Raw genomic sequence first — 21,315 nt, 5'->3', positions numbered from 1 at the left:
AGACTACATCTCTACAAAAAAATAAAAAAATTAGCCAGGCATGGTGGCACATGGTTGTAGTCCCAGCTACTCGGGAGGCTGAAGTGAGAGGATTGCTTGGGCCCAGGAGTTTAAGGCTGCAGTGAGCTATGATCACACCACTGCACCTGGGTCAAACAGCAAGACCCTGTATCAAAAAAACAACAAAAAGATCATGAACTATTATCATCATCCAGATTAGGCACAACAACAGAAAATGCATAAAAGTTCTTAGCAACTCAGGGTGTCTTGCCTAAATTTCCTACAGAAATTAGAGTTCTCTGCTGGGTGTGGTGGCTAGCTCACACCTGTAATCCTAGCACTTTGGGAGGCCAAGGCGGGTGGATCACTTGAGGTCAGGAGTTCAAGACCAGCCTGGCCAACATGGTGAAACCCCATCTCTATAAAAATACAAAAATTAGCTGGCCATGATGACAGGTGCCTGTAATCCCAGCTACTTGGGAGGCTGAGGCAAGAGAATCGCTTGAACCCAGGAGGCGGAGGTTGCAGTGAGCCGAGATTGTGCCATTGCACTCCAGCCTGGGCAACAGTGTGAAACTCTGTCTCAAAAAAAAAAAAAAAAATTAAGAGTTCTCTTCCTCTGACCCAAGGTATACTACACCTAGTTTCCTCATACAGTGTTCCCCAAGGAAAAGAAAGTTCAGTGGCTGGGCACAGTGGCTTGCGCCTGTGATCCCAGTACTTTGGGAGGCTGAGGCAGGCGGATCACCTGAGGTCAAGAGTTCAAGACCAGCCTGGTCAACATGGTAAAACTAAAAATACAAAAATTAGCTGGGCGTGGTGCTGGGCACCTGTAATCCCAGCTATCTGGGAGGTTGAGGCACGAGAATCACTTAAACCCGGGAGGCAGAGGTTGCAGTGAGCCGAGATCACACCACTGCACTCCAGCCTGGGTGATAAAGCAGGAATCCGTCTCAAAAAAAAAAAAAAAAAAAAGAAAGGGCAGAGTTTGGGATCACAGTACCTATCGACATAGGACACAAACTTAACTCACAGTTAACCTGACATTCAAATGGGCAGGGAATGAATGTGCTCCCTTATTTTTGTCCATAACTAACCTTCCTTCACAAGCCACCACATGCTGATTACACAGGAAAAAATAACTTTTTAAAAATTAGGCAGGAGGACTGCCTGAGGGTGGAGTTTGAGACAAGACTGGGCAACATAGCAAGACCACCATCTCTACAAAAACAAAATCAAATTAAATATCCAAATTGGTTTAAAGCAAGCAATCTCTTTAGAAAAGTTTCCATCTCAGCCAGGCGTGGTGGCTCAGGCCTGTAATCCCAGCACTTTGGGAGGCCGAGGCAGGAGGATCACTTGAGGTCAGGAGTTCAAGACCATGCTGGCCAACATGGCAAAACCCCGTCTCTACTAAAAAACAAAAATTAGCTGAGCATGGTGGCACACTCCTGTAGTCCCAGCCACTCAGGAGGCTGAGGCAGGAAAATCACTTGAACCTGGGAGGCTGAGGTTGCAGTGAACCAAGATCACGCCACTGCACTCCAGCCTGGGCAACAAAGCGAGACTCTGTCTGAAAAAAAAGAAAAGTTTCAGCCAGGCACGGTGGCTCATGCCTGTAATCCGAGCAGTTTAGGACGCCGAGGCGGGCAGATCACCTGATGTCGGGAGTTCACGACCACCCTGACCAACATGGAGACACCCTGTCTCTACCAAAAAAATACAAAATTAGCCAGGCGTGGTGGCACATGCCTGTAATCCCAGCTACTCGGGAGGCTGAGACAGGAGAATCGCCTGAATCTAGGAGATGGAGGTTGCAGTGAGCTGAGATCCCACCATTGCACTCCAGCCTGGGCAACAAAAGTGAAACTCCATCTCAAAAAAAAAAAAAAAAAGAAAAGAAAAGTTTCCATCTCTTAGTGGCATCCTCCTTTCCCTCTCTTTTCTCCCTAAGGAGTACAGGCGCATGGGGAGAGAGGGATGGGGTTTACATGACTCAGTGGCCATGAAGGAAACAGGCCTATCCCCACACTGGTCCTTGGGTATGCCGTGGCCAATGTCTGATGGTCTCTGATGCAATGTCTCTTATGGCCTGGTCAGTGGGGGCCTTGCTGGCCTCCAAAGTCTGTTCATGGCTGGTGCACGAGGGACCCTTTCCTGGGCTAGGCTGTTCCAGGCGTGCTCTCAGGACAACCGGTCCCACCTTAGTGCCTCTGAGGTATACCTGTGATTCCAGTTCAGGCCGACTCAGGCATCCTATGCTATGGAATTCAACACAGAGCAGACGTCTACCCCACCATTATGGCCTCTTCCTGCCACCTGTGGTCCTGTCCATGTCATAGCAGAACCACTGGTGGCTCAAGCAACCAAACCTGAAAGCCCCCATTCCACAGCCTTCATTGAGCTATCAACTGTGCCACCATGATCAGCTAATTTTTGTATTTTTAGTAGAGACAGGGTTTCACCATGTTGGTCAGGCTGGTCTCGAACTCCTGATGTCAGGTGATCCATCCACCTTGGCCTCCCAGAGTGCTAAGGTTATAGGCGTGAGTCACCGCACCCAGCCACTCCCCAAATTTTGGATTACACTCTGTTAGAGAAATAATATGAGCAGTGCTACTACTTGTGCCGAAATGTTTCACAGAGCTTTTATGAAACAGCTCTTTCAGTTTTCTCATAAAGCTTACCAACATGGCTTTCTGGACTCAGATATAAGGGGCTGAACTGAGAGCCAACTCTGAGTGGCAAATTGATACTATCCCATGAATCACCACTTTCTCTCCAAAAACTGAGGGTGTGTTTCTGGGCCAAACCAGTGTATCTGACTCTTAAGATGAGTGCCATTGCAGGTCTCTCAGCGACTCATACAATTAGAGATCTAGTGGGTCTACCTTAGTTTGCCAGACATTCCCAAGGATGTCTGAACCCAACAACACATACAGCCTAGGCTAAAGGTGGTATCTCTGCTATGTATTCTTTTTTCTTCAAAATCTCTTAAGATGATAAATAGAGGTTGCAAAGTTCAAGGTATTGCTGAAATGCTTGTAAGACTGTTATTCCTTGTTCTGGACTTAGCAAAAATAACAACACTTTTAAGATGCTGTAGTCTGTGGGGGCTAACTCCCTAAACTGAAAGATAAAAATGATCAAAGGAGAGGAAAATGTATTGTCATTAAACTCTCATCACGTTCTCTCAAAGTCCAAAATTCAATGAACAAAAGAAAATGGATTTCTTACACCTCCCTTCTGTATTCCTCTGAATAAATTCAGCCCCCATTAGTGGCTACAATATCAGAGACGATTTTATAAGTCAGTTGTATTTTTAAAAGGGGAGTGGCAATGTGGAAAATGCCTCCTTTATGATTTCCAGTGGTCTTCTTTATACTCTATGCATTTTAGTCAAAATGATATTTCCATCGGACTCCAATTCTTAAACCTTATTTGACACATAAGAAAAATCAAACCAATCTTTGATCATCTGATAGCCATTAAATCCTTAATTACAAATTAGAAGGGAAACTCCTTCACGCTTTTTTCATAATAGACACACGTCTACCCCGTGCTGAATAGCATCATGTAAGAGATGAAACAACGTCTACTTTGAATCAGACACTAAACACCAGCAAGCATGCTTTATTTAACACATCACACAATGAGAGCTGACTTGAATCTTCTTAACCTAAAAGTTTTGCTATCTTAGAATGTAGGAGCAGTCATCTGATAGTCAAATCAAAAATATTAAAAGAAATGAAGAAAACCCAAAGCAATGTTCCCAAAAGTAAGAAAAGTACATGTAATGAAAGGGATTGACAGGACACAGAAGGAATATCAAAAGCTCCCTGATTACATTGGAAGAAGGCTAAGACTCAGAGCAAAAGTCTCCTGGTCAGTCTTCAAAGATGCACAGCTGAAGGCTCCTGAGCAATTGTGGGACTCAACCACAAAATGTGTAACTAATTACGCCTATAATTAGTTATGAGGTTGGGTGATTAAAATTAAAAATGAGAAGTGTTATCAAGTCGAGTAACCCCAAAACAAAGAGGCACAATTGCCACTACTACACTCTGAAATCAGGTTCTTCAAAACTTTCAAACAAACATTTCATCTAGAAGAACACACGCTGAACTGTTAGGGATGATTATATGTGGGCGGTGGGATTATGGGAGATTTTTACTTTATAAGTTTTATATTTCTGTACTACTTTAAGTTCTAACAACGAGTGGGCATTACTCGTAGGAACGGAAAGCATGCTTTTACATCTTTTGGTAAGTATATTTTCAAAAATTAAAAAAGAAAATTATGAAACAGCAAGAGTTTTCATTTTCATTTATTTAAGAGACAGTCTCACTCTGTCCCCCAGGCTGGAGTGCAGTGGCACAGTCATAGCTCACTGTAACCTCATACTCCTAGGCTCAAGCAATCCTACCACCTCAGCCTCCCAAGCAGTAGCTGGGACTATAGGTCTATAGGTGCATGCCGCCATGCTTGGCTAATTTTTATTTATTTATTTATTTATTTATTTATTTATTTTTTGGAGAGACAAGTTCTCGAAATGTTGCCCAGGCTGGTCTCAAACTCCTGGCCTTAAGCAATCCTCCCACCTTGGCCTTGAGCCATGCCACCCAGCCAGGGAACTTTGAAGTAATTTTTTATTCATCCATTCCTTCATCTTTCACAGGCAATCAATCACCATTTTCTGTCCATTTTTCTCTGAAATGCATCTCCCTGTTTCTTTTTCTGTTCCCTCTGCCACTCCAGGTATTTGTCACCTCATACTGAATTATTTAAAATTCCTCCTAACAGGGCTTCCCTGATTCCTAGTTCTCTTAAAAAATATATATTTCTTTTTTCAGAGACAGGGTCTCACTATGTTGCTCAGGCTGGCCTTGAACTCCACCTCAACCTCCCAAGTAGCTGGGACTACAGGTGCCACCACCACATCCAGCACTAGCTCTCTTTCTGTGAATCTACTCTGCATACTACTACCAGGTTAATCTTCTAAAAATGTCACTTCTTTCATATCACTTTCTGACTTACAATAAAAATCCTGTGCCCTTTATAACCTGGTCCTACCCAACCAACGTAAACTTATTTCTCACTACTCTCTTAAATATGTCTCTGCTCAGGACAGCCCAGTCGTCTCCCATCCCTGGCTCCCCTCACCCCAGTCAGGCACTATTATTATCCCTCTTTTACATAGAGGAAATTGAGGTGTAGAGAGATTAAGTGACCCATTTAAAATATCCTAGCCAGTGAACAGGAAAAGCAAAATTCAAATCTAGATCTGACTCACAGCCCACGCACTTTTCTATTACCTTCACAGTAGGAGATGAAAGGGAGAAAGCTTATACGGAAGCGTGCCAGAGGCATCAAGAATTTATTCTCTACCATGCTCCAGTTTCTCCACACTCTCAAACTCAGTCCTGCTGGGATGTTTCCAGAATGCTACCTAGCTTGAGGAACCTCTTCAGACTGTGATCATATCACTTGAGCTGAGCGATATTCCATGACAGGCCTAAATAACCCTCAAATGAAAGAGTAAATGCAGCAAATAACAGAGAAAGTAAGTGACGGAGCTAACATTTAGGGAGCAGCTATGTAACCAAGCATTAAGTGGCAGATAATTGATTTACCAAGAACTTTAGGTTCACAAAGAATTCACAAATTGCCTAGTGTTTCTGTTATCTGTTGCTGCACAACAAATCACTCAAAACTTAGTGACTTAAAACAGCAACAATGACATTATTTCACAGAATTTTATAACCTGGCCTGGGCTCAGCTGGGCAGTTCTTCTGCTCCACATGCTATCTACTAGGGCTGGAATATCCACAATGGTTTTTTCACTCTCATTTCTTGGGACCCCGTCTGTAATGGCTGGAATAACTGGGGAACGGCCAAGCATTCCTCTTCTATTCCATATGGTCTCTTCTGCAAAGTAGCCAGATTTCCCTACATGACTCAGGGTTCCAAGAGTGGGCATTCCAAGAGAACAAGCTGCAACATGAGAGTGTTACTCAAGCCTCTGTTTGTATTACACTTGCTAATATCTCATGTGCCAGAGCAGGTCACATGCCCAAGCTCCTAGTCAATTTTGGAGGAGACAACACCAGGGCATGAACGCCAAGATGCATGATTCATTGAGGCCTGGCACATTTGATCATGGCGAGCATGTCTGACAGACTGAGCACACTTTCTGATACCATATGGGATACTATACAGGATTTATATTTATTATTTGCTTATAGTCTATCTCCCCTAACAAGACTATAAGTTCAAAGACAGCAAGAGCTTTGTTTTGTTTATTCCTATATAACCAGTATTTAGAAGAGTGGCACAGAGTTAAATTGTTAAATGAGTATTGAGGAAAACATCAGAGATACTGGTTATAGAAGACTGCCAAAGTTTACAGTGCAAAAGTGTTAAATAAGTATTGAGAAAAACATCAGAGATACTGGTTATAGAAGACTGCTAAAGTTTACAGGGCAAAAGAGTCATTATCTCAGTGGAAAAATTAAAGATTCTAGAAACATCGTTGGCACAGCTTTTGCCCTTTCCAGGCCTACAGAGGCTGATGGAGAATGATGTAGCTGGGCCTCTGAGTAGATGAAGGCATCTATTACGAAGAAATCAAACCCATTCTATGCAGCTCTTAATGGTGATGTAGACCTAGATTTCCTATAAGGAAGTGTGTTAATGATACATTATTAACTGAAAAGAGCAAATTTCAGAACTTTATGTAGAGTTAAATTCCATTTGCTTTTTTTTTTTTTTTTTTTTTTGAGACGAAGTCTCACTCTGTCACCCAGGCTAGAGTGCAGCAGCAGGATCTACCTCACTGCAACCTCCGCCTCCCAGGTTCAAGTGATTCTCCTGCCTCAGCCTCCCAAGCAGCTGGGATTACAGGCACCCACCATTATGCATGGCTAATTTTTTTTGTATTTTTAGTAGAGATGGGGTTTCACCATGTTGGCCAAGCTGGTCTCGAACTCCTGACCTTGTGATCTGCCTGCCTCAGCCTCCCAAAGTGCTGGGATTACAGGCGTGAGCCACGGCGCCCAGCCCATTTGCATATTTTGAAAGCTATGCACATAGATACCAAAAGGTACATCTTTAAAAAACTTTCTGAAAGATTCGCCAGAAACTAGTAGCCAGTGACCACCTTTAAGGAGAGGAACTAGGGTTCACCTAAGAAAAGTGAGGGAGACTTGAAGCTCAGTAACAGGTTCATGGGCTTTATTATACTATCTTCCCTACTCTTGCACAGGGTAGGGATTTTCCATTAAAAAGGATGTTTTAAAAATATGTCTGGGGCTGGGCACCGTGGCTCACGCCTATAATCCTAACACTTTGGGAGGCCAAAGCAGGAGCATCATTTGAGCCCAGGAGTTCAAGGCTTCATTGAGCTAATGATTGCACCACTGCACTCCAACCTCGGTGACAGAATGAGACTCTATCTGTTTAAAAAATAATAATAAATTAAAAATTTTAAAATAAGGCTGGGCACAGTGGCTCATGCCTGTAATCCCAGCACTTTGGGAGGCCGAGGCGGGTGGACCACCTGAGGTCAGGAGTTCGAGACCAGCCTGGCCAATATGATGAAACCCCGTCTCTACTAAAAATACAAAAATTAGCCAGGCGTGGTGGCGGGCACCTGTAATCCCAGCTACTTGGGAGGCTGAGGTGCGAGAATCGCTTGAACCCGGGAGGTGTTGGTTGCAGCAAGCCGAGATCTGGGCAACAAGAGTGAAACTCAGTCTCAACCAATCAATCAATCAATAAAATAAGTCTGGCGCAGAGTGGAGGATGGAGATGGGAGGTCAAAACTGGAAGGCAAAAAGAGAAATTAGGAAGCTAAGCTGAAGTCCCTTAAGAAATATAGCACTTTAGGCCAGGCACGTTGGTTCACACCTGTAATCCCAGCACTTTGGGAGGCCAAGGCAGGCAGATCACAAAATTGAGACCATCCTGGCCAACATGGTGAAACCTGTCTCTACTAAAAATACAAAAAAATTAGCTGGGCATGGTGGCATGTGCCTATAGTCCCAGCTGCTTGGGAGGCTGAGGCAGGAGAATCACTTGAACCTGGGAGACGGAGGTTACAGGGAGCCGAGATTGCGCCACTGCACTCCAGCCTGGCGACAGAGTAGGACTCTGTCTCAAAAAAAAAAAAAACAAAACACTTCGGGCCAGGGTTAATCTTAGTTTCCTGTATGTGGTAAGATTTCAGGTGATTTTAATTTATTTCAATTAATTAATTTATTTGTGGCAAGGTCCTACTGTTCAGAAGGGTCATGAACTCCTGGGCTCAAGTGATCCTCCAACCTCAGCCTTCCAAGTATCTGGAATTACAGGCACAGGCCACCATGCCCAGCTCTATATTCATTTTTATTTATCTGAATAGTGTCATTTTTCCACAACGATCATGTGTAACTAGATAATTTTTTAAGCTCATAGTCAATTTCACACTGCTTCAGTGAGTCAGGATTGGAGATACCCAATAAGCTTCGAAACAGCTTGCTTAGTCTGTACAACTGCAAAGTGAACTCAGTGTGAAATAAAATACATCACTTTCTAAAGTTTGAAATTTAGTATCTTAACAAAACTAACACAATTCTTTTGCCTAAGACTGCTGCAAGCAGGCACACAACCCAATTAGGAACTGGGGTCACGGAAACCTGGCTTGATCCTGACCAGCAATGTGATCTTTGAAAGATCCTTCCCAATGTCTGAGCCTTATTGTCATCTTCCATTTCACTACCATAACTAATTATTCATTTATATGGTAATTACTGAATGTCTCCTATGTGCCAGGCACTTTTCAAGACACTGATAATATAAAGTAAACTAGGGCCAGGTGCAGTGGCTCACACCTATAATCCCAGCACTCTGGGAAGCCAAGGCAGGCAGATCACTTGAGTTCAGGAGTTCCAGACGAGCCTGGCCAACATAGTGAAACTCCATCTCTACTAAAAATAGACAAATTAGTGGCGCATGGTGGCGCTCACCTGCAGTCCCAGCTACTCGGGAGGCTGAGGCATGAGAATCGCTTGAACCTGGGAGGTGAAGGTTGCAGTCAGCCAAGATTGTGCCACTGCATTCCAGACTGGGTGACAGAGCGAGACTGTCTCTCATTTATTTAAGAAAAAAAAAAAAGTAAACAGGAGTTTACAAACTAAACAAGAGCTTACATTCTAATAAGAGACAATGAACAGAGTAAATAAATTCTACAAACTATTCACAAGTGGTAAAAACTATAGAGAAAACTAAAGCAGAAACACCTAAGTAGGGGGAGAAAGATGAAATTTTTTCAAAGCGTCAGAAAAAGCCCACCTCGAGAGCAACATTTGAGCAACAATTTTCATTTGTAATGAGAAAACACCAACTTCGTAAGGTTGTTACAAGCCTTGTTAACACAGTATGGGCCTCACCTGAAAGCTTGCTAGACGTGCAGAATTTCAGGTCCCATCTCAGACCTACAGAATCGGAATCTGAATTTTAACAGGGTCCCCTGGTGATTTGTAAGCATATCAAAGTTTGAGAAGCATTAATTAAAAGGATTAAATATTTGCGTCTGAACCAGGGCTGGCATATTATAGGCACTCAATAGATTCAATAATTCTTAGTTTTCTTTCCCCATTAACATAACCCTTATATCTTTCTAGTTATAATTAAGAATAAATGGCCAGGCACAGTAGCTCATGCCTGTAATCCCAGCACTTTGGGAGGTTGAGGTGGGAGGATTGCTTGAGGCTGGGAGTTTGAGACCAGCTTGGACAACATAGTGAGACACCAACTGTACAAAAAAAATAAAAGAAAAAAGAAAGATAGCATTGAGTCTCTTCAATTAATTATGAATATTAAGCATATCCTGTCATTTACTTCTTGTGGATCTAGCAGAAAATCTGAAAATAAAGCCAAGTTGCAGACAGAAGACAAAGATAAATTCACATGCAGACAAATTAAAACTCCTAACTACATTAATGTCTCTCATTGGTTGCCAAATTTCAGTCTAATCTTTGCTAATGTTTTTCACCACCCACAAATAAGAGAGACTGAGTGTGTCCCTTGACATTTGGAGATCAGAAAGTCCACCTTAAAAAGACAAGTGGCCAAAATGTTGGGAAAATCCTCTGGTGATAAAGGGAAAGCAAAAATTGTTTAAAGACAGAACAAAAAATAATAATTCAGGTTGCTTAAGTACTGTTTTCGTTTACAGAAACAGCAACTTAAAATGAGACGATATAAGCCTGTATGACTTTTCTTATAATTTGCCTCCTGCAAATAAGCTTGTCTTTGTCTCCCTTAGTCTTCTCCTCTTTCCTAGCTAAATATCAACATATTTCCTTACTGCCTTCCTTCCATCTTTTCTTCAACGCTTCTGTAAATTTTGATTTCAAAAGCAACGGCACAATTCCGTTCTTCTAGTCCTAGTTACGCAGTAATATAAGGACAGGTGGAAACCTGCAGGTTGCTACGTTCATTGCAAAGTGTCCACAGTAAAGATAAAGGAGAAATTCCCCCGGCAACGAAAACGAGAATGAGATAAATTACCAAATTACATTAAAAGCGTGTTCTAATGTTAGAGATTTAAAGTTCCTCTCAGAAATCCCGGAGGATTTTGACCTGAAGCAAAAGTGAACTTCTTCCGGGTAGTGGAAAAGTAAACTGTCAACTATTTACTTTGGTGGCGGGGGGGATGCAGGAAAGGAACTGGGGCGAAAAGCCTCTGCAGGTGACGGTGCAGGCCAATACCAGGAGGTCAAGTCGCCACTGTCCCTTCGGCCCTTAAGTCCAGGGAAACGCAAGGCAAGGGACGAGGGCCGACCTCCGCCTTTCTCCAGCCCTTTCCCCGCCCACAAATGACGGCGGTGGCGAAGATCCCGGCCCGCCGCGCGAGGCACTCTGGGAGCGGAAGGAGGCCGCGCGAGGGCTGGCGAACCGGAAGTAGAGGAGTTGGGCCTGGAAGGGCCCAGGGAACCGCTACTGCTGCTGGTGTTTGCGGGTGGCAGGGAGCCAGGCCTGGCGAGCGGGGTGTGTCGCGATGCCGGAGCTGGCGGTGCAGAAGGTGGTGGTCCACCCCCTGGTGCTGCTCAGTGTGGTGGATCATTTCAACCGGTGAGCGAGCGGCCTATAGCTGGGCCGGCGGTGCAGCCGCTGCTGAGTCACGGGCACGCTGGGGATGGCGCGGCGGCCGCGGGCGAGCTGGGGACGCAGATAGGGCGGCTGGTGACCCTTACTTGTTCACGATCCCAGACCAGCGTCGGCTCACGATGCCGGAGTCATCCAGCCTCCCGCCCCTGCCCCAGTCGCCGCTACTCCGGGGCCTCGGCAGCCTGTTCCGTTTACCCAGTTTGTTTTACAGAGTTCCCTTTCCCAGTTCGTTTTGCCGAAGTTCGTTTTACCGAAATCTGGATGATGCTGGGGATCGGGGGATGCGGCTAGCTTTAGTTGGCCTTGACCCCCGCCCCCAAGCTCGTGTCTGTCACTTCGTTTTGAAGTTCGTTTTGCCGAAATCTGGATAAAGCCAGGGTGGGGCGGAGGCGGGCTAGCTTCATTTGGCTCTGACCCCCGCCCCCAGGGTCGTATCTTCGTTTGACTCAGTTGGTTTCACTGAAATGTGAATGATGCAAAGTGACTGATGTCTGGATGATGCCCGGGTGGGGCGGAGGGGGCTAGCTCCATTTAGCCCCGCCCCCAGGCTATCTTTGTTTATCTTCGTTTGACCGAATTGGTTTCACCGAAATATGGATGATGCTGGAGTGGGGCGCAGGGGGCTAGCTTCATTTGGCCCTGACCCCGGCCCCAGGGTCGTATTTATGTTTATCCTCGTTTAACCAAGTTGATTTCAACGAAATGTGAATGATGCAAAGTGCATGATGCCTGGATGATGCCGGAGTGGGGCAGAGGGGGCTAGCTTCAATTTGGCCCTGACCCCCGCCTCCAGGGTCGTATCTATGTTTGTCTTCATTTGACCGAGTTCCTGTTAATCGAAATCTGGATGATGCTTAGCACCCCGAAGGGCTTCCTGGATCAGCTGTGGTTTTAACCCATTAACATTTTTAAATGGGAATCTGATTCGACTCTGTCTCAAAAAAATGTATATATAGATGAGGTTTCAGTTTTTATTTAAAACACGAGGCCGGGCATGGTGGCTCACGCCTGTAATCCCAGCATTTTGGGAGGCTGAGACGGGAGGATCGCTTGAGCCCAAGAGTTCGAAGCTGTCGTGAGCTGAGATCATGCCACTGCACTCCAGCCTGGGTGAGAGTGAGACCTTCTCACTCTCCAAAAAAAAAAAAAAAAAAAAAAAAAAAAAAAGACCAGTTGGAGATTTGGACCTTAATGAACAAGGTAAGGAAACATCTCAAAGGTCATCTAGTAAGCTCATTGTTTGAGGGTGTACATCCACCACCTCCTGGCTTTGGAGTTGTTCATCCTGCTAGACCTGTTGCACGTGTTTCTAAGTTTTACAAGATTGTTAGTTGAATTGGCAAATGTAAAGACCCAGTTCAGAGCATCTGCTATAAAGACATTGTTGCAAAGTGTCCATTCTCCTCTGCAACTTGCTGTGTGCAACTAATTCAGCTGGAGCCAGAAAAGGACCCTCAGCCTAGGATATGCTGGCTTTTCTACAGTAGAGGAATTACTATTTTTCTCCCATGGGATACTAGGGGCAGGCACTATTTCAGTTCTATTCAAGCACTTGTTAAGAGCACTAGCTTTCAGGCTAGCCTGGTGGCACATGCCTGTAATCCTAGCATTTTCGGAGACCAAGGCGGGTGGATTGCTTGAGCTTAGGAATTCAAGACCAGCCTGGGCCACATGGCGAAACCCCTTCTCTACCAAAAAAAAAAATAGAAAAATTAGCCAGATGTGGTGGTGTGTGCCTGTAGTCTCAGCTACTGGGGAGGCTGAAGTGAGAAGATCACTCGAATCTGAGAAGTAGAGGCTGCAGTGAGTGAAGATCGCACCACTTGACTCCAGCCTGGGCAACACAGTGAGACCCTGTCTCAAAAACAAAGAAGAGCACTAGCTTCTCTATCAAGTAAGTGTAGGGTTTTTAAAAACACAAATGGACTTTGGTAGACCAAAACAAAAGCCCATGAGTTTGGAAGTTTCCCTTGAAGTTGGAAACAATTTCTCCTTTACCCCCCCACCCCCAAAAATGAGAGGCACCAGAAATACAGAATCATTAACTTTGTTTGATTGAATCCCCAAACCTAGTAACCATTTATAGATTTGCCAACTATATGCTAAGAAAAATACTACAATTAAACCAATGTGAAACTAGCAGCTGTTAAGAAAATGTAATTAACAGTGGCTTTTGTCTTTCCTTAGCATAGAGTTGTGTTTCTGTGTCACACATTTGCTAGTGGTTAAAAAATTCTTCTTGAAGACCAAGGAAATGAGAGTGTGTAAGTGACGCACTTGTAACTCCTTAGGAGAAAATGACTGAGGAGGTTTGAAATGGAGATAAAAATTCTCAAATAAAATCTTTCTCATTCAGTCCTCCTCTATTTATTCATTTATTTTGAGACAGGGTCTGCCCAGGCTGGGGTGCAGTGGCACAATCTCAGCTCACTGTAGCTAGCCTCAAACTCGACCTTCTGAGTTCAGTCCCCCCACCTCAGTCCCCCAGCCCCAAGTAGCTGAGACTACAGGCACATCCCCACTATGCCCAGCTAAGTTTTGTATTTTTTGTAGACGGGGTTTCACCATGTTGCCCACGCTGCCCATGCTCGTCTCAAACTCCTGAGCTCAAGTGATCTGCCCACCTCAGCCTCCCGAAGTGCTGGGATTACAGGCATGAGCCACTGTGTCCAGCCCACTCCAGCATCTTTATTCCGAAAAAGATTTCAGGATGGGAAAAGTTTAAAGGAGAAGGAAAGCTGCAAAGAAAAAGTAAAGTTAAATATGGTAGCAAAGCTTAAATGTGTTTTCAGACTAAGATCTGGGAACCTTTCATTTTCTTTATTTTAAATTTCTGTGAAGTTTGAAATTTTCCCGAGCATGTATTACTTCACAGTCAATGTTAAGTAAAAACTGCCAGTGCGTGTCAGTCCAAGTTTATGAATTACCCCTTATAGTTAATATCAACCTAACCCTATTACATTGGTTTAGGGAGATTAGTTCCCAGGTAAATTAAATTGTATCTGTGCCACTGATATTTCCCATTGAGTATCTTATTGTTGGGTCCACGTTTCTTTGTGAGCCTACCCACAATGACCGTCTGTTTTCTCATTCAGAATCGGCAAGGTTGGAAACCAGAAGCGTGTTGTTGGTGTGCTTTTGGGGTCATGGCAAAAGAAAGTACTTGATGTATCGAACAGTTTTGCAGGTAAAAGACAAATTTTGTGTTTTTCCGAGCATGATTAAAATGTCAGTTAACTCTTTAAAAATACAAACATTTGTTACCACTTTTGACTACAACCCAGAGATTGTCTTAAAAATGCTGAAGTATAGAAAAGAGAACCTGAAGATTGCACACTAGACCAGACAGTAAATATTTTAAATTTGCAGGCCATGTGGTCTCCACTGCACCTGCTCCTCTCTGCCATTATAGTGCAAGAGCTGCTATAGACAACATGTAAACAAACAAAAGTGGCAGTATTCCAGCAAACCTCTATAAAAACAGGCAGCTGGGCACAGTTTGTCAGCCTCTGCACTAAACTGTTTAACCACGCTTCTTATAGGTGGAGTAAGGAGAGAGATGGGGAACTTTACCCCTTTATGTGAATCCTTACAAAAACGCACCCATGTATTACTTTAATGATTAAAGCAACAACAATAAAGAAGAACATACTGGATGACCTCTGAACTAGAGGTCACTAACTCTAGTGTCTAAAATGACCAGCTAGTCATGTCATTTGCCAAAGGGAAAATATCAGGAAATTACTGGGCTTCTAGAAAACTGAAAAGCATGTGTCTTTTTTAAAGGGGGCAGCCCCTACCTGGCTGTAGCTAGTGGTTGCCAGGTATTCCAATTTTTTAAGAGAAGCTGGAGGTCTGGATTTTTATGTGAATTCTCCCAGTTTTTGAGGGCAGCTCAAAAAAATTTTTTAATACTGTGTTGGGCAAGTGAAACACGTTAAGTGAATCAGAACTGGCCTAGGGGTCTTTACTTGGGCCTGTGTTCTAGGTTTCTATCAAGCACCCTAAACTAACTTTTTTTTCCTCTTTAGTTCCTTTTGATGAAGATGACAAAGACGATTCTGTGTGGTTTTTAGACCATGATTATTTGGAAAACATGTATGGAATGTTTAAGAAAGTCAATGGTATGTCTTGATGTTCTAAGGTGTTACAGCATAGAATTGATCTGTGTGTATGGGGGTCTTCTGTTCGCTTTTCTTTAACATCAAGGGCCTTTCACTTAGCTACACTTCAGTAAGACTAGTAGTGGTAGTAGAGGAATAAGGTAGAATAAATGAAAAACTAGAGTAGCAATTTAAGGCCAAATAGGCCACCTGGGTTTGGGTAAGAGGGGAAATAACCCTCTCATTGCAGCAGAAAAGTGACGAACCATCCAGTAAAGTCAGTCTTCCATTAGAGTTTCAGTACCACCAGGGTAAATATGTCTGGAATTTTCAAAGAGGTAAAGGACATAACTACTGATGTTCTTATCCTTTTTGAGGGAGTTGTATAGATCTTCATGAAATAGTTAAAGCCCGCTAATTTTTTTCCTTCCTAGCCAGAGAAAGAATAGTTGGCTGGTACCACACAGGCCCTAAACTACACAAGAATGACATTGCCATCAACGAACTCATGAAAAGATACTGTCCTAATTCTGTAAGTGCTCTCTATTTTTGAAACTCTTGAATGATTTTTTTGCCAGCCAGCTCAAGTAAGAGCATCCTGGGAAGAATTTGAGTAGCAAATCTGCTTACTGCTTTATCTCCATAAACTTCTGTTAGTTTGTAGTGCTCTGTGAAGTATACTGTAACCTAATATATTTGATAAATAACAGTTTATACCTGCTAAGTACCAGGTGTATGAGTTATGTAATCCTCTCAGTACTATCCTCTGTATATCCTCTTTACAAATGAGAAAACAGGTTCAGAATGTTTAGGAAGGTCTGGTAAGGGGTGGGACTGGGATTGAAATTTTGGCTGTATTGACTCCAATGTCCTTGTGCTAGGACACACAAGGGGCTACTGCCCCTCAGCTTGTTAATGAAGGGGATCAAAAAGCAGAAGAAATGATGAGATCATTTGAAGTATAAATGCATTTTTGCTGAAAATTCTGGTTCATTTCTAACTGAATACAAGAAATAGTTTTAGTAATTGTGAGAAGAATGCCTGAAATTATCCCTTGTGTGCTGGGCGTGAGATGATTTGCTAAGATGTGTTTCTCTGCCAGGTATTGGTCATCATTGATGTGAAGCCAAAGGACCTAGGGCTGCCCACAGAAGCGTACATTTCAGTGGAAGAAGTCCATGATGTAAGTCATCTTGCTATGAACCTGGGAGGTTAGACTGCTACTTATTGGGTGATTGGCTTTTTTTTTTTTTTTCAATTTTCAGGTCAATAAATCCTTTGTCTCTAAAACAAAAGAAGGTAGTTAAGTTTTTTTCCCTTAGATTTTTTTAATCACCACATTTTGGAAATGGAGAGGAACATAGAAATCTAAATTCCAGCCAGGCACAGTGGCTCACCCAGTGCTTTGAGAGGCTGAGGTGGGAGGATTGCCTAAGCCTAGGAGTTGAAGACCAGCCTGGGCAACATAGCAAGACACCTACAAAAATAAAAACATTAGCCAGGCATGATGGTCCATGCCTGTATTCCAAGCTACTCAGGAGGCTGGGACGGGATTATTGTTTGAGCCCAGGAGTTCAAGGTTACAGTGAGCTGTGATCACCACCGCATTCCAACTTGTGCAACAGCTGAGACCCTGTCCCCAAAAAAAACAAGAAATCCAAATTCCCCTTTTACAAATGAAAAGCTTAAGGGATGAATTACGGTCTCCTTTTGAATTTAGATCTGCAGTATTTATCCTTACTTTCAGTTTTAAGATTTGGAAAAGGATATTTTAGGGTAGCTCTGTGCAAATGTTCCTTGCATCGAGCTCTGTCTTCCTGGAGCTTTTCTCTTTGCCTGGCTACCAGGGAGCTCAGATCCAAATGTATCGCCTAGTTGCAGTGGGGCTTTCATCCCTGGTTTTGACCCAGTTGTTTTTAGTGAATTTTTCTCCTGCCTCTTTAGAAAAGGAATTGAGGTTGCTCATATACATGCACCCCAATGAAGCAAGGTTTTTTTAGTAGGGGATAAAGGGGACATACAGGTCATGTTACAAGATGAAGCTCAAGAAGAATTAGTGCCTGTAAAGGTTACCAAGAAATCCCACAAGACTGTTAAAGGTTCTGACCATCCTAGCATCCAAAGCAAAGAGGAGAATGCCCCTTGCAGGATTAACACTATCCTAAATAAAATAATCACAGCTAACTTTTATAGCACTTAGTGTGAGTTGAGTGACTTTCCCAAGGTCTTCAAGCTCCCATATTACGTACATGGCGGAGCCAAATTTGAACCCAGATAGCCTGGCTGTGGAGCCTGTGCTCTTTTTTACCACTATGCTGTCCTCCCTTGCAGACAGTTTACAGCCTTTTGACAGGAGACGTGCAGCCTCTTCTGGCACAAGGTCTGAGAAAAGTATCTTCCAAGTCCCTTCAGGATGTCACTGGGTGACCACCATGAACCATGTCCCCAGTGGATCCTTTGATTAATTCAGACCACCAGAAAGCCAACTATTCTGATTCATTGGTTTGGGCACTCTGGAATCGTTTGATCCAAGAGACAAAAAAGGGCTAAAAGTTTTATTTTCTGGCATGAACTTGCCTCAGTACAGATATTCTGTATATTGTCCATTCTAGAAAGAACTATATACTTTTTTTTTTGTTTTGACAATCTCACTCTGTTGCTCAGGCTGGAGTGCAGTGGCGTGATCTCGGCTCACTGCACCCTCCACCTCCCAGGTTCAAGTGATTCTCATTCCTCAGCCTCCAGAGTAGCTGGGATTACAGGCGCCCGCCACCACACCTGGCTAGTTTTTGTATTTTTAGTAGAGAGGGGTTTTCGCCATGTTGCCCAGGCTGGTCTCGAATTCTTGGCATACCAAAGTGCTGAGATTGCAGGTCCGTGCCCGGCCAAAACGATACACTTTTAAGAATCAACCTGAGACTTCCCTGTGTGTTCATCCCAAGTGTGGGCTTGAGGGAATTTCCAGATTTTTCTCAATGCACAGTGCCCCAGCAGACTGCATCACTGAGCAGCACCACAGTGATGTTAGCTTTGAAGGCTAAGCTTTCAAACCAAGCCTTACCCACCGTTGCCATAGAAAATTCTCAGTCATGCACTCATTAAATGAGCTGACTTAAAGCAAAAGACTCAGGGTGCGAAAAGGAACACATGTCAGTTTGTTTGTGGAAAATAAATAATTATAGTTAGGCTTCCTCTCCCAGGATGGAACTCCAACCTCGAAAACATTTGAACACGTGACCAGTGAAATTGGAGCAGAGGAAGCTGAGGAAGTTGGAGTTGAACACTTGTTACGGTGAGACCCTAGTACAGCGTCAAAATCATTCACTGCCCCAGAGGTCACACGGTGTAAGGAAGAGGTCTGTGTCGGGAGTCTGGAGACCTAGGTTCTGGTCCTGGCCGTCCACTAACAAGTCTGCCATTCTGAGCAAATCACAGTCCCTTTCCAGACCTTTGTTTTCTTGTCTGTAAATTGAAGTGTTTGAACTACATCAACTGTAAAATGTCTTGAGTTACAATTTATGACTTTGTGGATAGCATACCTTGTCTAGAAACTATAATGTTGACTGTGACAGGAAGAGAGGTAGGAAATTAATGCAGGCCTGCACTCTCCACTAGGTGTCCTTCTCAACAAATGTAGCCCATTTTCTGGAGCGAATCTTTATCTTGGAGTAGCTTTTGTTTTAAAATCCTGTATCTATTATAATCCTTATTTGAAAAAGGTCATAGTTTTATCAGTCAATGAGGTTCCTTCCAGTTCTAAAAATTACCATCTTATTTAAGCTTCTCGATATTCTGGAGATGCAGGTAGAGAAAATGCCATCCTTTTAGGAACAGGAAAGCTGAGATAGAGAGCTTCAGTACAAGGTTACCCAGAAAGTTACTGGTAGATCTGAACTGTTGACCTAAGCAATTCTTTTTTTCCTTAAGTGGAAATGGTTTTATTTTAGCTCTCTTTTATAATTATTTTTTGAAAAATGTCCTGTGATGAGAAAGATAACTAAATCTTTATCAAATGGAGAAGTGACATTTTTCTTTTAAAAACTTGCCGCACCCAACAAAGCTAGGAATTTTCTTAGAATGTAAGAACTTGCCTGATAACATGGTACCCTGATGCCTTTTCCTGCCCTTTTTAACTGTGGGTTATTACAGAGATATCAAAGACACGACGGTGGGCACTCTGTCCCAGCGGATCACAAACCAGGTCCATGGTTTGAAGGGACTGAACTCCAAGCTTCTGGATATCAGGAGCTACCTGGAAAAAGTCGCCACAGGCAAGCTGCCCATCAACCACCAGATCATCTACCAGCTGCAGGACGTCTTCAACCTGCTGCCAGACGTCAGCCTGCAGGAATTTGTCAAGGCCTTTTACCTGAAGACCAACGACCAGATGGTGGTTGTATACTTGGCCTCGCTGATCCGTTCCGTGGTCGCCCTGCACAACCTCATCAACAACAAGATTGCCAATCGGGATGCAGAGAAGAAAGAAGGGCAGGAGAAAGAAGAGAGCAAAAAGGATAGGAAAGAGGACAAGGAGAAAGATAAAGATAAGGAAAAGAGTGATGTAAAGAAAGAGGAGAAAAAGGAGAAAAAGTAAAACATGTATTAAATAGCTTTTTAAATTTGTAAATTAAAACCTTACAAACTAAATCAGTGTGCTGCTAGAGGGTTCTTTTTCACTTGACGTGCTTGTTAGAAAGCTGACCCAACAAGAGCTCTCTGCCTCCGGTCACTCTTGCTGTGGTGCTACGTGGAAGTGAATGGAGACTGATCTCAAACCTGAACTGCAGCTTCAGCTGCTGTGAGTTGGGGGATATGATAGCTCAGGCTTCAGATTGTGTGAGAAAAATGAGGAGAAGTCAACAAAACGTTTTGGTACTCTTCATTCGTTTATCTCCAAAACCAGGAGTTGAATTTTCCTCATCTTGAAAGACTCTTGGGGTCTGTTTCTGGTATTTTACAAAATTGCTAAGTGGAATGCATGAATTGCATTATGTTCTCTGGTAACATGTAGAGTTCAGACCCTTCTGAACTCTGTTGACAATACCACACCATGTTTTGGACCCATAGCTCTGGCATCCTCAGGGGTTGTGATCCAGCTCCATATATTGTTTACCTTCAAAGACACAATTAAATGGCTTGATTTTTAAGCTGTGTTCTAGTCGTTTTTGACTTTGGGAGTAGTGATGCGTAGTTTCCAGAAGCAGCCAAGACAGTCTTCAACTGGAGATGCCTTAAAGAGTTCTCTTGGACTTGGTATCATTTATGAAAGAGCATCTCATTCCCCTAAATGGAAACAGGCAGTCTGCTGTAGTGAGGAGAGTTCTCTGAGCCCAGAAGACCCGGGTTCCAGTTTGTACCTCAGATCCCTCATTTATGAGGTGGTAGGTTGCAGTCGGTCATCTCTAAAGTCCCCAGAACAGTGTTTCAAAAGGGACACATTTACCACTGCAGCAGTTGTAAGTACCTCAGACCGCAGGCCAAACAGGCACGTTAATAAGAATGGAACAATGTTTCCCCCAAGAGAAGTGCACAGGACTCCTAGAGGAACAAATTAAATAAGGCACTAAATCATTCGACACACAGTAGTCACGGATATTAAATTTCCTTTCTTGAACAGGTAGAACCTCTCAAATGCACTACGTGGATTATTCATCTTGAAAGAGTTAAGAATACAATAAAATCGCACAAAAACTCAGTTGCATCTCAGAAACCACTTCATGAGGTTATAATGCCTTAAAGTAATCAGAAGCATCGATTTTTATTCCATAGACCTGCCAAAGAGTTAGTTAGTGGGAATTTGGGAATAGATAGAGCTTGAGTATCCCTTATCTGAATGCTTGGAACCAGAAATGTTAAAGATTTAGGAATTTTTTTTTAATACTTGCATTATACTTAACGGCTGAGCATGCCTAATCTGAAATGTTCCAATGAGTATTTCCTTTGAATACCATGTAAGTGCTCAAAAAGTTTCAGATTTTGGAGCATTTCAAATTTTTGGATTAGGGGCACTCAACCTGTAGTAAAATGTAAAATGGCTCTTATTCAGCATAAATAGAGACAT

General features: G+C 43.2%; 1 protein-coding gene across 1 annotated transcript; it reads left to right on the top strand.

Annotated features, from left to right (window-relative positions):
• Positions 1–10,922: 10,922 nt before the first annotated feature.
• PSMD7 (proteasome 26S subunit, non-ATPase 7) lies at positions 10,923–20,401 on the top strand. The gene is made up of 7 exons (XM_032157792.2): positions 10,923–11,115; positions 14,247–14,338; positions 15,183–15,275; positions 15,689–15,786; positions 16,357–16,437; positions 18,455–18,546; positions 19,404–20,401. Exons 1-7 carry the CDS (start codon positions 11,042–11,044, stop codon positions 19,846–19,848), a joined length of 975 nt encoding a protein of 324 aa, XP_032013683.1. The 5' UTR covers positions 10,923–11,041; the 3' UTR covers positions 19,849–20,401.
• Positions 20,402–21,315: the final 914 nt, after the last annotated feature.

The sequence above is a fragment of the Hylobates moloch genome, unplaced genomic scaffold, assembly GCF_009828535.3.
Source record: "Hylobates moloch isolate HMO894 unplaced genomic scaffold, HMol_V3 SCAFFOLD_6, whole genome shotgun sequence".
Classification (NCBI taxonomy): Eukaryota; Metazoa; Chordata; class Mammalia; order Primates; family Hylobatidae; genus Hylobates; species Hylobates moloch.
The sequence above is the reverse complement of the archived record's forward strand: the minus strand, read 5'-3'. Positions and strand labels throughout refer to the sequence as shown.

Bases quoted from the DNA above. Each gene is read 5' to 3' on its own strand.
- PSMD7 (XM_032157792.2), top strand. From the start codon at position 11,042: ATGCCGGAGCTGGCGGTGCAGAAGGTGGTGGTCCACCCCCTGGTGCTG. The intron at 11,116-14,246 runs GTGAGCGAGCGG...TTTCTCATTCAG, and splicing joins GTGGTGGATCATTTCAACCG to AATCGGCAAGGTTGGAAACC. The intron at 14,339-15,182 runs GTAAAAGACAAA...TTTCCTCTTTAG, and splicing joins TGTATCGAACAGTTTTGCAG to TTCCTTTTGATGAAGATGAC.